The sequence below is a fragment of the Pseudogymnoascus verrucosus genome (assembly GCF_001662655.1).
Source record: "Pseudogymnoascus verrucosus strain UAMH 10579 unplaced genomic scaffold scaffold_30, whole genome shotgun sequence".
Taxonomy (NCBI): Eukaryota; Fungi; Ascomycota; class Leotiomycetes; order Thelebolales; family Thelebolaceae; genus Pseudogymnoascus; species Pseudogymnoascus verrucosus.
In genome coordinates this window covers 323,076-340,133 of record NW_017263681.1, presented here as the reverse complement: position 1 = coordinate 340,133, position 17,058 = coordinate 323,076, and the positions used below count along the sequence as shown (strand labels likewise).

The 17,058-nt window shown below is 48.9% G+C and overlaps 5 protein-coding genes across 5 annotated transcripts; 3 read left to right on the top strand and 2 right to left on the bottom strand.

The window, feature by feature from the left end:
* Positions 1-1,424: 1,424 nt before the first annotated feature.
* On the bottom strand, positions 1,425-5,044 carry KATG2 (Catalase-peroxidase 2). Its single transcript, XM_018274711.2, has 9 exons — positions 4,683-5,044; positions 4,583-4,602; positions 4,031-4,494; positions 3,728-3,955; positions 3,068-3,652; positions 2,766-3,008; positions 2,379-2,704; positions 2,118-2,313; positions 1,425-2,043 (listed from the first exon to the last, which is right to left on the bottom strand). Exons 3-9 carry the CDS (start codon positions 4,365-4,367, stop codon positions 1,574-1,576), a joined length of 2,385 nt encoding a protein of 794 aa, XP_018129244.1. The 5' UTR covers positions 4,368-4,494; positions 4,583-4,602; positions 4,683-5,044; the 3' UTR covers positions 1,425-1,573.
* A 2,510-nt stretch (positions 5,045-7,554) lies between these two features.
* Positions 7,555-8,993, top strand: VE01_05245 (uncharacterized protein). Its single transcript, XM_018274710.2, has one exon. It carries the CDS (start codon positions 7,832-7,834, stop codon positions 8,777-8,779), a length of 948 nt encoding a protein of 315 aa, XP_018129243.1. The 5' UTR covers positions 7,555-7,831; the 3' UTR covers positions 8,780-8,993.
* Positions 8,851-12,229, bottom strand: VE01_05244 (uncharacterized protein). The gene has a single exon (XM_018274709.2). The coding sequence runs from the start codon at positions 11,233-11,235 to the stop codon at positions 8,944-8,946; it is 2,292 nt and encodes a 763-aa protein (XP_018129242.1). The 5' UTR covers positions 11,236-12,229; the 3' UTR covers positions 8,851-8,943.
* A 750-nt stretch (positions 12,230-12,979) lies between these two features.
* Positions 12,980-13,999, top strand: VE01_05243 (uncharacterized protein; the record flags this gene model as incomplete). The annotated part of the gene is made up of 1 exon (XM_018274708.1): positions 12,980-13,999. The coding sequence occupies one exon, from the start codon at positions 12,980-12,982 to the stop codon at positions 13,997-13,999; it is 1,020 nt and encodes a 339-aa protein (XP_018129248.1).
* Positions 14,000-15,072: 1,073 nt separating this feature from the next.
* Positions 15,073-16,853, top strand: VE01_05242 (uncharacterized protein; the record flags this gene model as incomplete). Its single annotated transcript, XM_018274707.1, has 8 exons — positions 15,073-15,177; positions 15,233-15,371; positions 15,422-15,609; positions 15,673-15,709; positions 15,766-15,833; positions 15,895-16,268; positions 16,335-16,402; positions 16,459-16,853. The coding sequence occupies 8 exons, from the start codon at positions 15,073-15,075 to the stop codon at positions 16,851-16,853; spliced, it is 1,374 nt and encodes a 457-aa protein (XP_018129280.1).
* Positions 16,854-17,058: the final 205 nt, after the last annotated feature.

Below are 17,058 nucleotides of genomic sequence, written 5' to 3'. Positions count from 1 at the left end.
TTCTCCTCCAGCTTACTCCTCGGTTGAAGAACACACCGAGATTTACGGACGGAAAACGATTATTCGTATTTGGGGTCTAATACGGAAGTAGACGGGGGGTCACTTGTGCCGTCGTCGACAATTCATAGCGCTAAACCGGGCAGTGAATTGTTCCGAGAGCCTCACTGTAACCAACCAGGGCATTGTGACACAAGAGTCATCTGTACTTCCCTACGAAGGCCAGGCTACACTGAGAATCCTGGTCCCCCATGATATGCTGTGTCGAGAATGTAGGCGAAAGGGACATGATTTTTTTACCAACCTCTGGCTGCTGCTAGGCTCGGATCTAGCGCGCGGTGTGTAATATTCACACTGGATGGTTGGAGCGCGACATCCATAACAAGCAGTTGAGCCAAAATGTACGTTCTTGGTGATAGTCATGGATGGCTGAGGTGTGGCATGAAGGGTTGAAAGCCACCATAGGAACCGACCCTTCACAACAAACAGAAAGAACGGCCATGTCAAAGGTACGAGCGCAACCGCGCCGACTTTTCAACCCAGACAATTCATGATACCCTTTAAAAATCCCGAGCAAATGGTATTTTTGTAGCATATGAGCGAAAACTATAGCCAATCCAGTTTTAGTGCAGCCAACCACGTTCAAGCCTCAGCAGGCGAGATTTTTGCGGCCCAGCTTCCCGAGGCTGTGACTCTCAACTTCTACGTACTATTCTCAAACCCCATTATATTTTCTAACAGGTATATACGTGCTAGAATTGTGCACACTAGGCGTCAATCCCAGCTACGTTCCGTTGAAGATGTATTGAAATCATATTCTACTTCGGCAGACACCTTTCCTGCCATACCGCACCCCCCACTTTCCACCACCCGTGGCGTCGGTAGGTCAATTAATAGTGGAGGGGGCTAGCTGACAGCTTATTCCAACGGCAAGGATGGAAGCCCGGCTCTCATACCATAACTAAACCGACGCAATGATTGACCGATAAATATCTCGCGCAAAAGCACAGAATATTTAAACGGCGGCATGTCTGGTTATGGAGATGAGATGGAGTAACAGTACGATGATCTGGATTGCTAATGCTAGATGTCTGCCTCCATTGCTGATGTTAGAATACCCTCACAAGCTGATATTACTTATTCCTGTGCTGAGTAAAGGAGGGATTTGCGTAACATAGTCAAAAAAAAAAGGTGAGGCGATGAACGCAGGTTTAAATTTGTAAATACTTGGTTCATCGAGATGACGAGGACAGTTAGTGACGCATGCTCTTATGACCAATAAAATCTCGGGGCATATTCTACATGCGAGTGTCTGAAGCTCTGATGCTCATGAGCCGAGTTCCAAAAACTGGAGTCACTTGGAATGCTCCGGAGGGATCAAGAGATAGCCCAGAGCCATTAGCGCTTTTGAGGACATTGATGGGGAGCGAATTATTTTTCTCAAGAGTGACTCGGTGAATTCAGTTCAATCAATATTTAATTATATATCCAGGATCCTTTGAATCCTGTAGAATTATATTACTCATAGCCTCATATTCTCTGACACTCTGGTTCAGCCCTCATTCTTCTACGCAAATCACCTAACATCGTAGCGATCCAAATCCATGACCTTGACCCAAGCTCGCGCAAAGTCATTGACAAACTTATCCTGCGCGTCGCCAGAACCATACACCTCCGCCACCGCACGGAGCTCAGCATGTGAACCAAAGATGAGATCAGCACGCGTGGCCTTGTACTTCGGGCTTCCAGTGGAGAGGTCTTTCCCTTCGAATTTCTCCCCGTTGGTATCAGCAACAGGCGACCAAACGGTGGACGCGTCCAATAGGTTGGTGAAAAAGTCGTTGGTGAGCTGGCCAGGGCGATCTGTGAGAATGCCGAAGGCTGACCCGTCGTAGTTTGCATCAAGTGCACGCATGCCGCCAACAAGGACTGTCATCTCAGGGATGCTGAGCGTAAGAAGTGCAGCTCTAGAGACCATCATCTCTTCAGTGAGCGAGCGAGAATTTCCATGGCCGTAATTACGGAAGGCATCTGAGCGAGGTTCGACTGCGATAATGATTATTAGCCACGCCCTCGTATTTCCAAGGGGTAGTCGAATGTAATATGAGCCAGAGACTTACGGTAAGCAAAGGTTTCGACATCGGTCAGATCTTGAGTAGTGTCGACACGGCCGGGTGTGAAAGGCACCTTGATAGCTGTGCCGGCATCTGCGGCAGCTTTTTCCACGGCAGCAGTACCCCCCAAAACGATGAGGTCGGCCAGGGAGACCTGCTTTTTGTTGTTGGCAGAGTTGAACTTGTCTTTAACTGCTTGTAGCTACAAGTATTTATGTATTAGCTACAGGTCTGTCTATTCGAGGTAGAAGTGCATCCGCTACTTACAGATTTTAGGACAACCGCCAGGCGTTCGGGGTTATTAACTGCGAAGGATCGCTGAGGTTGCAGGGCAATGCGGGCTCCATTGGCACCACCACGCTTGTCTGAGATACGGAAGGTTGAAGCAGAGCCCCAAGCAGTGGTTATCAGGTTGGAGATATTTACGTTCGGTGCACTGAGAATATCTTTTTTCAGTCGTTTCACGTCCGCATCGTCAATTGTCTTGTAGCTCGCGGCAGGGAGAGGGTCCTGCCAGAGAAGATGCTCATCCTTAGGGACCTCTGACCCAAGGTAACGCGTAACAGGGCCCATGTCACGGTGAAGAAGCTTGTCTATGGAAAAGATCAGTAAAGATCGAGGATTGTCAAAATTGGGGCCGGAGAGATAGCATACACCAAGCCAAAGCGAACTTTTCCGTAAAATAATCGAAGTCGTTGAGGAATGTTTTGGAGACATTGTTGTATATAGGATCATGGATAAGGGCGAGATCGCTGGTGAGCATTGTAGGCTTGTGAAGCTTTCCAGCGATAAATGCGTCGGGGTAAGAAGCATTGGCATTTACAGCTTCCCACTGAGGCGCACCATCAGGGCTCTTAACAAGGGTCCAGTTGTTGTGAATCAAAGAACCCAGGAACTCTATAGGATTAGATGTCAGTACAGCTCTCCATCCAGCAAACAAGAAACATCGGACTTACCATTAGCCCACTTGGTAGGGGTTTTGGACCAAATAACCTCAAGTCCACTGGTATAACTATTGTTACCTACACCAGTGTTAAAGCTATTCTTCCACCCCAGACCCTGGTTCTCAATCCCGGCAGCGTTGGGCTCAGGGCCGATGAAATCTCCCGAAACAGCACCGTGGGTCTTTCCAAAGGCGTGACCTCCAGCAATGAGAGCAACAGTTTCTTCGTCATCCATACCCATGCGACCGAACGTCACGCGGATATCTAGAGCGGATGCTTTGGGGTCGGGTGTGCCATTGGGGCCTCTCGGGTCAACGTAAATGAGTCCCATGTTCGCCGCACTGAGTGGTTCCTCGAGATTCTTTGCTCGCCCATGGATATCGGTGCTTCCATTATAGCGGTCTTTGTTGCTATTGGGGCTAGGGAAAAACTCTTGCTCGGAACCCCAGAAGATTCCCTCATCCGATTGCCATGTATCTTCCCGACCGAAGGCAAAGCCATACGTAGGGAAGCCCATGTTTTCCATTGCTGTGTTACCGGCGAACACCATTAGATCAGCCCATGAGAGCTTGCGGCCATACTTCTGTTTGATAGGCCCTAAACATGGGTGGTTAGCCCTTTCTCATCTGATTTACCCCCATAGGTGGGAGTTCAGCATCGCTGTGGGCTTACATAGCAAGCGGCGAGCTTTGTCAAGACCGGCGTTATCAGGCCAGCTATTGAGGGGGGCAAATCTTTGCTGTCCCATACCAGCTCCTCCACGGCCATCTTCACTTCGATAAGTGCCAGCATTGTGCCATGACAGACGGACGAGGAAAGGACCATAGTTGCCAAAGTCAGCTGGCCACCAACTCTGAGAGCTTGTCTGTAACTCTGTGAGGTCCTTTTTGAGTTCGGACACTACAAAGCGCTGTTAACATACGCGCCTCCCAACGTGTATAGAATGCAATGGACCTAGCAGTGTTGATTACATACCATCCAACTTTGCAAACTCAGTAGCATAGTTAAATTTAGCATCCCAGGGGTTTGAGCTCTCTCCATTCTGGCGCAGCACCGCCAGGCTAAGGTCGCACGGCCACCAGTCTTCACTTCGAGTACCACCGCCAGCAACTTTGCTTTTCTTTGGGCATCGTCCAAAGCCAGGGCCCTCAGGGCTGTATCTAGGCTCCACAGTTGACTCGGGATGCGGGATACGCGGGGCATTGTCGCGGGCACCATTACCGCCGATGTATGGACATGACACCGCAGATGTGAGTGGCAGTGCGCTGATTGCCAGCAGCACAATTTGGCCCAAAGGCATCAACTGAAGCATTATGACAACCGAGTAAAACAATCAGTTTGTGGTATATTGCCGTTGCAAGTGGCGAAGGTTGAGTTTCTTGGCTTTTGTGGCTTCCCTTTCCATTTATACCATCCAGGTAGCAACAGCAGCGTCTTGGCTAGCCCATAATTAGCTGACGTTGGTTGCACGGAGGTAGGGTCATGAAAGAGATGTTTGTAAGGTGGATTTGGACATGGGACCCTAACAGTTGTGTACAGTGATTGATCTAGAAGTAAGAGCTCTGTCAGAATCCCCGTTCAGAATCAAATCCCACGCGCATGACTTGACTTGGCAGGCTCCACCTACATTATTCAGAGCTTATACGAGCAAGTTTATTGGAGAATGGTTGTGGCGAACAGAAAAAGAAGAGTGGGCAAGTTGTCGAATCGCCCACTATACCGAGCGTTCGTTGAATATAACCCCTGGCCATTCTAGTATACCCAAGGTAAATATATGCAGGTCGCGCTGTACCTTTTCAGTCGATTTTACTGCACGTACTCGTAAAACACAGTAAGACCTTCCTCGGAGACATTGTCATCTGAAAGCTACATCGGCGCTACGTACTATCTTACCTTCACCGCGCCTTCCCAATATAGGTCGGGGCCGTTTCTCGGATAGGGATCAAATCCCGCGCGAAACCTCCTTGGGTCCGCCTTGCATCGCCGTTGGCTGAATCCCAGTACTGTATTGCCTACTGCGTAGAAAGGATCTACTCTGATTCCATAATTGAGGTTTCATATCCACGATTCCGTAATCATTATAACCACAAGTAGTATAGCGTAGATGCACAACGTTTTTCGTGTGATCTTCGGCAGATGAGGTGTAAGCTAGTACCTTGGCTAACCTTAACAGGCTACCGTATAAAATTAATTGACCAGTCACCATCCACCGGTCGCGCAGCTGGTCGTGGTGATGCAGTCACCCTCCTTTCAACTGCAGCTTGCTGTTGCACTGAAGTTCATTAATAGATCGCAATAGATGCTGGCCATGGGTTTGGGCTTGGCGGGTGCACAAGAAGTGCCATCGAGATTGATCTATTGCAACGGATCATACGATAAAGCATCGGTAGTACCCATTTCCAAGACTGACGCGTGCATAATGAAAATTACTACCGAATGAAATACGTTGACTTACCGCCCAGTGGATTTACGCACGAGCCTCGGTACCTTGTGTATAACACCTACGCCCAATTATTGCCTGCATTCCGCGGGGATATCATCTATCAGCTCCTTGAGAGCTCCACAAACTAACTTTATATATGCACCACAGACATTTTGAGCACCTTCCAAGAGCCTCTTGTGAGACATTGCCTCCGGATAATTATTCTGGAGGTAATTCTCCGCCAAACCCCCCTGGTTCTCCTTCCATTACCAACGAACCGTCCAAACTGGTGGAGCTGAGGTAGTATGTATATGGTCTCACAACAGCCCGTCCACCCTTGGCGGTCGCAGGAAAGGCCGCGATCTGTCAGATCCATAGTGCAGCAGTCATTAGACACGGCAGTCCACGCTCAATCCCGGCCCACAGCAATTATTGGCGGTTACAGTAGCAGGTTTAAGCGGCGGGACAGGTAATTTATTGCGTGTATATACGTGTGGATATATAGCTATCTTAATTTAAGATTTTAGTAAGTCGTCTATCTATCTATATATAATAATATACTGCAGCGCATATATGCAGGGCTGACCCATACACGAATTTCTCCCACATAAACATTGATATCTGTGAATGAGCTCGCCCTAACAAAAGTCTTATGTTTGATCAGTCTTATAATGAGGGTCTTCGGGCAAGTCCACACCCCAAAATTTTAGCATGCGCTCGGGGAACAGCTCATAACAGGACCCCACTCGTAAAACCTTCATCTGGCCAAAATCCATGATGAGAGAGGCCCTTATATATATATGGTAGCGTTGAAGACCATAGTCAACAATCAAATTCACGGCGTCTTTGACTCTATCCTCGATATCCCCAACGTGAAACTTCTGTCCGCCACCTGACAAGTTTGCGCTAGACCCTACCATAAGCTGGCCTGAATCATAATTAAGCCTGCAGATCTCTTTCAAGAGTAAACTGCTACTAATGAATATAGCGATAGTACCGTCTTTGGTGATCTTAGACAGGGTCTCTAGGGATAAAGCTTGGGGGAGATGATGGTTGTTATCGCATGGCGCAACAACAATTCGACTCGTGTCCAGTTCTTTAACTAGCACGCGTGTCATTTTGAACCTCTTCTCGTCAAGGAGATGGAGTGCCCGATGCAATTCGTATGTCGCATATAAAACCCGGGCCTGGCCTGATTAACGCGGCTTCGCAGCAGCGAAGGCCCTCTCTATCGCCTCCGTGGATGTACCCATCAATCCATAGCCCACTTCGGTAGGCACAATAACCACCCCCCTGACTTGAGACCTGATACATGCGAAGGACATCGGCTCGGGCATTGGGAAGATTTCCCGGGCTGGGGATTGTTTTTGATTGAAAGTTCATGGTTTGAGTTGGGATAAACTAACGAATAGCTTTGTGTGCTTAAGAGTAAAACGAGCTTTGGTGGACTCAAAAGGTTGTGCGAAGCTTGCCTTCTGTTTTCGGTGGGCTCTCTGATTTATTGACAAACGTAGACCAAAATTTCCCTGGTTTCAATGATATGCATGGGAACGCGTAGACGCGTTCAAGAATGGGGCTCTAGTTTAGGAATATCACTCTATCATCTCTTCGCTGGTCTTTTGTTGGCTTGGCGAGTATATTTACTACAATAGGAATCGTGGGATGCAGATAAGACGGCTATATGGGCATAAATAAGTTAATATTTTAGAATTCATAGCCTCAGTACTTATAAATTATATCAGGCGTACATATCTTAGACACCTCTTAATAACTTCCTTATTCGGATTTTATTTATTTGTGATATTATATTAAATCTATACATGTTCCATAGTGTGCTTAAAAATCAAACGGGTATTATATTAATGTTAAGTTAAGTATATTTTACAAAAATATGACCTAGAAGTTAAATTCTATATAATAGGGTTTATATATCTGATACCTTCTTAAATTATCTTATAATACAGTAGGTATTGGGTGGTGGGCCTATTGCGCGGCTGGGCGGGAAAATATACGTAGGTGGCGTTCGGTGGCAGCGTCCCGTCGTTTCCAAACGGCCACATCCGCAACACTTCCGCCCCACGAAGGCCACCAATATTCATGATCGTGCCCGTATATCGTATAATGGAGTTCTGGCAAGGCAAGCACAGTCCACACCTTAATTCTACCACACTAAATATCCCCGATTACAAATCGCGGGGTTGTTTGGGGAATGTACAGGCGAATTATACTATTGTATCTCCAATAAACATCAACTTCTGAAAGGCCACAATATAATTTTATCGCCATTAAGTGTTTCCTTATTGCAGTGATTGTTGTGCAAAGCTACCCCACGAAAGAAGAAGCACGTCGACAGCATGGCCGACCTTAAAATTGCTACAGTACAGTTCGAAAACGCCTCCGGCGACAAAGGGAAGAACCTTGCCACCATCCGCCGCTTGTCAGAAGAGGCAGCCGCTCGAGGCTGCGATGTGGTTGCTTTCCACGAATGCTCTATAACCGGATATACCTTTGCTAGCAAGCTTTCGCGCAGTGAGCTACTTTCTGTGGCTGAGTCAATCCCAGAAGGCCCCAGCATCAAAGCCCTTGTTGAGATTGCCTCAAACTACAAAATCATAGTGCTGGCTGGCCTATTTGAGCGAGACTCCAATGACAACATATACAACACATATGTCTGCGTTGATGGAAACGGTGTTCTTGCAAGCTTCCGCAAAATCCATCCATTCATCTCTGAGTACCTAGCTCCAGGCAACGAGTACGTCGTCTTCGACCTCTTGGGATGGAAGGCCGGAATCCTCATCTGCTACGACAATAACGTAACTGAAAACGTGCGCGCTACTGCTCTTCTCGGTGCTGAGATAATCTTCATGCCCCACGTCACGATGTGCACGCCATCTACACGCCCCGGGGCCGGGTTCGTGGACCACCAGCTGTGGCAGAATCGAGAGCGGGACCCCACGAGCCTGCGCGCGGAATTCGATGGGTTAAAGGGGCGGGCCTGGCTGATGAAATGGCTTCCGGCAAGGGCATATGACAGTGCAATCTATGCTGTGTTCAGCAATCCCATTGGAATGGATGACGACCAGCTGAAGAACGGGTGCTCGATGGTGCTGGATCCGTTTGGGGATGTGGTTGCTGAGTGCCGCGAACTTGGCGAGGCGATGGCAGTGGCGGTATGCTCGCGGGAGAAGCTGGAGATGGCCGGGGGATTCCGGTATAGGAAGGCAAGGAGGCCGGAGTTGTATGGGCATATCATTGCAAAGGAGCATGAGTCCAAGTTGGCGGTTACTTGGATGAGTAAATAATGGGATGAACGCTTCGTTATAACTTGATTGCACTTCAATTGTTTGGCTAGCTAAAAATCAACCTTTAGCCGCTCCATTGTTCTTTGCTGTTAATCTTCGATATCCCAAGGTCCAAAGTATATTGGCAAAATATATTATTATTAAACCCAGACAAATAATATAGATTAAGAAGAATACTTCAAAAACATAAATAGGATAACCATCACAAAACACGATGCCAAAAACGCGCCCGATTCACACCAGATCAATGTGACAGCAACGAGTGCTGCGTTGATGGCTAGTGAGGATCGTAATATCGGCTTTTTGAGCTCTTTTTGAAGGTGACCGTCAATTCTATGCCAGGCATAGGCATACTCGTCAGACCGCGTCAATATAACCCACTCCTTAAAGTCAACCGTGTTGGCCTTTGATAGTTTATTATGCTTCCATTCCCAGATATCGAGAAGGGTTCCATCCAACCCGTAGGGTTGGTGTTGAACAAGCCACCCGCGCCACCTCTCGACGACTTCCAGCGCATGTTTCTCCGTTACTTTGAACCACTCCTTATGCTCTTTTGGTGACTTACCATCCATTTTCCGGCATACGTCGCACTGGTATGTCTTTCTCTCATTCGATAATTCCATTTGCGCGAGTTCCTCGACCATCCCATAATACTGGAGTCTTCTGTGGTTAGGATCACATATGCGCTCGGGTTTCAATTTACATAGTCCATTCCACTGCATGAGACGTTTCCCATGCTTCTGCCTTGACTTTCCGATCTTAACGTGTCCATTAGAACCTTCCACCTTGTAGATGTATACGAAGCCTTGTTTGTCCTCTTTATCTCCCTTGTGGATGATTCTGAGTATTTCAGCTTTGATTTCGCTAGGCGACTTTGTCTCCCCGTGCTGCTTAAATTGTATACTGCCGGCCCTCTCCGTAGTATCCGCGTCTGGCTTCTCACCGACCTCGATTGAGGGTTGCACAACCTCAGCTGCCTCAGCTGGTTCTCGACCCCTAGGGCCTGGCGCTCGACCGTCTGTCGTTGACGCCAGATATTCATCTGGAATAGCTTCACGTTCATCTAAACCACGCATCTGTTTCCCCAAATTCTGCGACGATGGCTTTTCATTGACATTAAGAGGTAAATCTGACTCTTCGACATTCGGATCAGTAGTTGCACTAGCGTTGATCGTAACTTGATTTTTTTGGAGAAGCCTCCCTGATTGCTGGCGCTTACTCTGTGGGGTTGATTTATTGCGCGTTCTCTTTGATTTATTAGGTATTACTTTTGGGTTCTCGGGCGTTGTCTTTGGCTCCACAGACATTGTCTTTAGTTCCTCGCCCTTTGGTTCCTCGGGCGTTCCATTTCCCGCATTATGGAGAAGCCTCGCTGATTGCCGGCGCGCACTCTGTGATGGTGATTTATTGCGCGTTCTCTTTAATTTATTCGATGTTACCTTTAGTTTCTCAGGCGTTGTCAGTTTCTCAGGCGTTGTCTTTAGGTCCTCGGACGTTGTCTTGGGTTCCTCGGGTGTTGTATTTGGTTCCTCGGGCGTTCCATTTCCCGCATTATGCGATGGCACAGCAGTATTGTCAGAAAGAGAGCCTACAACTTCAACTTCTCGCGAAGTAATTAAGCTAGCTGTTGTCTCTAGGCTAGCTTTCGGAGATGGGGTTGCGGGTCTGTTGAAAGATGAGTCGCGACTTGGAGGTCTGGTGGTAGGTATAGCGATTGGTATCAGGGGTGGACCATTGACTAAATGCACCTGGGCATCATCGGAAAGTGACCCCGTAGGAATTAAAGAAGCACCATCTATTCTGGCTTTCCTCGATGAACGAGAGTCTTCCAGTGTCCCATCCTCAGTTTCTGGGTGTGTTTCGCTGCCGTTGCTCGCAACGTCTGGCTCCCCGGGTTTCAGGAAATGCTGCTCAGCCTCCGTGTTAAGATCCTGCCCGCTCACATTCTTAGCCGTCGATGACTTATAACCCATGGCGACCACCAAACTGAATTTATGGCCATACACCAAACCGGATCCGAACTCAATAACGCCATTTTCCGGCTGCGGGGTTGAGTGACGTTGATCCGCACCTCTGTTTCCTTCAAATTTTTCGCTTTGAAGTATCTCCCCAGTCGATTGTTCGGAATCCTTTTCCTTCGAATTAGCTTCCCATTGTAAGGGATTCTGCCCCTTGGACTCTGCATCTTCAGTCGATGGAGGTGTGAGAGGTGTTCCCACGCTACTAGAGTAGTCATTGAGCTGGCTTGAGAAGGTCGATGATGTGCTGGTATTGCTTGAACCGGTCGAAAGCGTACTACTTATTCGTCGGCGACTTGGGGTGAAGGGACCGTCTGCAGGGGAGATAATATTATCGCCTTGCGGCATCCTCTCAGTCGATATGACGGATTCGGATGTCCATATTGGCTCCGTAGTTGTATCAGTGCCGCTCTTGATAGGTGTGGTTACGGCCTCCATATCGACGATGTTATAACAGGCCAATTTGATTTCAATAAAATGGGATTAAATTCACTCGACGGATTATCTGAGTATTAACATAGAGTATCGACAGAAGAACTAACCTCACGATATGGAAAGCATTTGTATACCCTCGACTCGGAGGGGGGCTGGGACGAACTGGCGCACACATCCCCCGCAGCACCCAGCGATACCAACAGAATGGCACCCCCTGTAGTAGGCCCAAGCCACTCTGCCAAGCAGAATAGCGTCCTGAAGTCCTCGCAGCCCAGCGGCGATTGCTTGGGATCGGGAGGCTTCCCGTACCCGAGCCGCTCTTAAATATAGAACCGGGTCCGCGCCGAAGAATATACAGGAAACGAGGCATTGAATCGGCGACGTCCATAACTTCAATTGCACATTAACTGGCGCTACGATGGTGCTGGGAACTGTGCCAGTGGAATTTCTGTAGAATACGCCTGACATTCAGCCGTAATGGACGGGTTCTCAAGTACCCCGGCTGGGATTGCGAGACGACAGCCACAAACAAGGAGCTGCGCCATGGGTTGGATATGCGCGTATATACCCTTCGAGCTGCATTGTAGTTCTTTCGAGGTATAGTCTGATGCGCAACAGTATTAATCCTTGCGGCTAATGCCTGAAGTTAGGCATACATTGTACTTGCCCTGTTGCTGCCAGTAGTAAGAGCGAGGAGGCTTTGGGGCAACGTAATTCCGAACCTGTTCCCCGAATCTAGCGTCTAGGGTCGCTATCACATAAGCTCGATGCGGATGTTTCCAACACAGCATCGCTTATCACATCAATGGCTGGCTCGTCATGGTGTGATCAACAAGCCTTCTTGAGGGCTCAGATCACTAATGTCTCGTTCAATACGTAATCTTAATGCAGACCTTTGAAAAGCAAACAAATGCTAGCTAGAATATGCCGAGCCGGGAAGGCCCTTCGGGGGGACCGAGCTCTAGCATAAAGGATTCATTGTTGGTTCATTGAGGGCGTGCATATATGTAGCAAGGGATATGTTGGGTTCTATGTGCAGGAGGTAAGGGTCTGGGATTATATTGTTCCGGCCCAACCACCAACCTGGTGTGCCTGGTTCGTGTTGGTTCGTGTAGTTCGTTGGCGAATGGGTGAGTGAGCCTGAACATATTCTATAGTAATTAAGCACGTGAAACAGTCGTCAGGCACATCACAGAGAGAGTAGATTTAAACGATCAATCGAATTCAGATATAGCTATCTAATTAACGGCTCAACCATACATTTTCCTTAACATCATGAGATGGACATTCACGTGACTGAAATACGTCTTGGACGATGATGGATGAGGGGGTCTGGATACGGCGCTGTCAAATCATCGGCCGTCGTTTAGTTAGTTGACTATGAAATTTAATTGACAAATCTAAGCATATAGCTCCGCTTTAGAGTCCATGGTACTCTACGCAATAAATATAGCTTTCCCCGATTAGTGAGCATTGGTACCATACAAAGCACTCTAGATATTTCGGGGTCCCGATGACATTATTCCGTTCCGTTTCTTGCTAAAAGGTGGGAGGCACCAATGACGACACCCACCACTGACTGAATATTGTGCGGGGGGACGAATATTTTCGTCTGAATAACCAGCCTCAATCTCAAAGCTTTGAAACAACTGCGCTCGCTGCTCTCGAGCTACGCAGCGCTCACAGCCTACTCCATCCAATCTTCCTGCCCGCACCCTATGACCGATGGTTCAATCCTGCCTCTGAAATGACCTCGGGCGCGGAAGCGGGGATTCGAGGAGGGTACACGGGCAACAGTAGGGGTGTTATTGCTACTCTTGGGGCCTTCATAGGGGTTACTTGGTACAATTGCATCGAGCTAATTATCCTCATATTGTGCACCTTCAAAAAGTATCAAGGGGCTTATTTCTGGAGCCTGCTGATTACAACCACAATAGGAGTTCTGGTGCACTCTATCGGCTTCCTGATTAAGGATTTCGAACTCACGACAGCAACATGGGTGCCGATCACTATCACAACTATTGGATGGTGGACAATGATTATTGGCCAGTCATTCGTTCTGTATTCCAGACTGCATTTTGTCATCTGGGATAAGAGGATCTTCCGCTTTGTCCTTGGTATGATCATCGCGAACATATTCCTGCTTTTAATTCCGACGACCGTTCTCACATATGGTTCCAACTTCACGAGCTCCCAAAAATTCCTGAATGGCTATATCATCATGGAGAAGATTGAGATAATAGGTGTTAGCGTACAGGAGATCATCATATCAAGCCTTTACATATACGGGACGAGAGAGTTGTTGAAGTATAACAAAGAGGGAGAGAACCGAAGCATTCTCTTCCAACTTTTCGGCATCAACTTATTGTTCATCCTCATGGACATCGGTCTCATCGCCACACAATACTCGAACCTGTTCACCTACCAAACAACGCTCAAGGGCCTGATATACAGCATCAAGTTGAAACTCGAATTCTTCGTTCTCGGCAAGCTCGTGCGCATTGCCAGCCGCGGTGGTAAGCCAGCGAATGGCGAAATCGATGTTAGCGAATTTGTCGACTCCTCTCAAGTCAACTCTGATATCACCCATGCGAACAATCCCAATCCGCTGATGCACCAAAACCAACCGCCACCCAACATGCGCCGCGAAGATGTCTCGATCGCCATGTTCGAACACTCCGACCGCAACGATATACTGGGCGTAGACTCGTCTCTCTCCAGCTCATCAAGAGTCACCACCGATTCACCCCCCCACGCCTCACCGTGAATTCCGCGACGGAGTTAAACCCGCCATTCCACTGAATCGCCACCAACTGACTCGTCTACCCACGCATTTGGTTTGACGCATCCCCCGAAAACCCAAACTATCGGAAACGGGTCGACTGTGGCGGACGGCAGCTCGACATGGGGTTTTAAGGGGGCTCGATGACAGTTGGCTCTCAGGGCTTTTGATTCAGAAGTGTCTCGCAAAAAGTGTGGGCGCTCGCCGCTACAAGTACTCGTCTCCGAAGAAACAATGGGCGCCCAGGAACTATAGCCCGGGCGCTCCACTCCCAGCCGCGCCCACCCCGCAGTTAGCACGCGACACATCCCTTGGCTATCCGCGCATAAAAAGGGGGCAACACATGTTGTTTCGGAGAGGGGTAAATAATGGTTGAGTAGTGCATCTTAATGTGCATCTTACTGTATCAATTTCCGTTGTGGATAGCGACCATCTGACGAGCTAGGCAATTATTGCGTCGCTAGCCGCAGTGGCTCGCTCCCCGGAGACGGGTAACTGGAGCCAACAGCATCTTAGAGTAGTGAAAAACGGCTCGGCCTAAATGCTTTTTCGAGAGAAACTTTGAGAATCCGTATATCCACTGTTTTCACTAAACATGTTTATCCTTCCCCATTAACCCTTCGATCGCCCCCTCATCACGCCCATGCATCCACACCACCACCGCGGAAATATGGGGATATGGAAACCCCTAACAACGCCCCCCCCACCTTTTCCCTCGCCACAATCCCACCACCAAACAACCAAACAGCGGCACATCTGCAGTTTTAGGAGGTTGCCCATGATGGCCCGCTACTGGGTCCGCAACAGTGCGTCTGGATGCCGTTCACTTCGGTCCGAAGAATTGAAATGGCCTAGGCTGAGACCGTAGCCTCCGTGAGCGACCCTACTAAATTATTCATAGCGCTTCGGGTCCTGCCCGTACCGCAGCTGACAAGCGGGCGCCGCGGTCAAAACGTGGTGTGGGAAGAAATCTGACGTTGGATATTATATGAACCAACGGTCGCCCCCGGCCGGCCCTCTCTGGATAGCATCACATTTTTGACAGAAAAATTACAGCCATGCGCGTTCTTGGTTTTCTGGCGCCTGTGGTGGCTGTTCTTTTCGCGGGTGTGATCGCACAGACTGATCCGCTGCAAGTCCTTGCCCAGATCCCCGCGTGCACTGTAAGTCCCAGCCTATATCTGTGCCTCGGCAATTATATATTTACATTCTCTGTAGCAAGAATGCGGTGTCAAAGTGCTCATACCAGCGAATTGCCCATTGACGGACCTGGCGAACTGTCTCTGCACGAATACCACTTTACAGTCGACATTTGCTCTCTGCGTAGTGGGATCATGCGGTCTCGCCGACCAAGCCAGTATGATTCCCTTGACACAAGCCGTCGAGCCTCGAACCTAACATTGACAGAATCTTCAACCCTCATGCAGACTGAGATTTGCAATGGCGTACCGAAAGAATCGCGAAGCAGAGAGATTATACGGGACGTTATCATCATCTCCGCCTTCACCTTCGTGATAATCGGACTGCGGTTCTACTCGCGCGCTCTCGTAACGAGCCAATTGTGGTGGGATGACTGGACCATCGCATTTGCAGCTGTGAGTTTTCCAGCACAGCGGTCGCCTTGCTAGTACAGTACAGTTATTGACAAGCCCAAACAGATCATCATGATTCCCATGACTGTCATCCCGATATTCAGTAAGACCATCCCTCGTCCACACAAGCTCATACCAAGGCCCTAACATATCCTCCAGACGCCACCCGCGGGTTCGGCGAGCATTTCTGGGACGTCCCTCCCCAAAACCTCGAGCTCCTCGAAAAGGTACTATACAATTCCGCGTCGCATTCCATTTCTACCAACACCTACTTACCACCCGTCACAGCTCTACTACATCTCCCAAATCCTCTACGTCGTCGTCCAAGCCCTCGCCAAATTCTCCATCCTCTTCCTCTTCCTCCGCGTCTTCCCAACCCAAAAATTCCGTCTCGTCGTCAGAATCTGCATAGCCTGGATGATCTGCCACACCGTCGCCTTCGGACTAGTGGTGACCCTCCAATGCGTGCCCGTGCAATCGGTGTGGGACCACTCGATCAAGGGGCGGTGCACGAACTCGCAGGCGTTTGTGTATGCGGCGGCGGGGTTTAGTATCTTTGAGGACTTTGTGATTATGTTGTTGCCGATTTGGGAGTTGAAGGATTTGAGTCTGAATACGAAGAAGAAGTTTGCGTTGATGTTTTTGTTTGCTTTGGGGTCTTTGTGAGTCCAGCTACCCACCCCCCTTACTATCATTGCGCGGCTTGCTAATGATGGATGGGATTACAGCGCTTGCATCACCAGCATGATCCGCCTCAAATACCTCGTCGCCTACGGAACCTCCGTCGACGTAACGTGTAAGTCACATTCCTTCGTGAATCAAACTGATCAAGAAAACTAACCCATCAACCAGACGGCGCCGTCGACGTAATCCTCTGGTCCGTACTCGAAGACTACGTCGCCGTAATCTGCGCCTCCCTAATGTGTCTGCGCCCCCTAATCGTGCGGTGCTTCCCCTCCCTCTTCCCCACCAGCAACGCCGAGAGCAAGAACACCCAAAGCGGGTGGGGCGCTGCGCGGAACTCCAAGCTGGCGAGTAAACTGGGGGTGGCGAGCAATAAGGGGTATGAACTCAAGAGCGAGGATGGCGATGCGAAGGGCGGAGGGGGGGGGATTAGGGTGCAGAAGGCTTGGGCGACGAAGACGAGTAGTGTGGGGGATGTGGAGGAGGAGTCGGAGGGGGGGGAGAGTTATAAGATGGAGGGAGGGAGGGGGAGTGAGGAGGTTTGGCAGGCGAGGAGGGGTTGAGGGGGTGGATGTGGTCCTCACGATGCTTCATGTCTATAGATTTTCCCCATGTTTTTGAACGCCATTCTTAACCTTCATGTTCATATATATACGTCTTATTTCTAGTTAATAATTTATATATATACCCTCTTTTGTTATAAGCTTGTGGATGCTTCGTTAGGCCTGTGGATTGTTCTAATTGGTGCTCACATTACAATAACGAGAC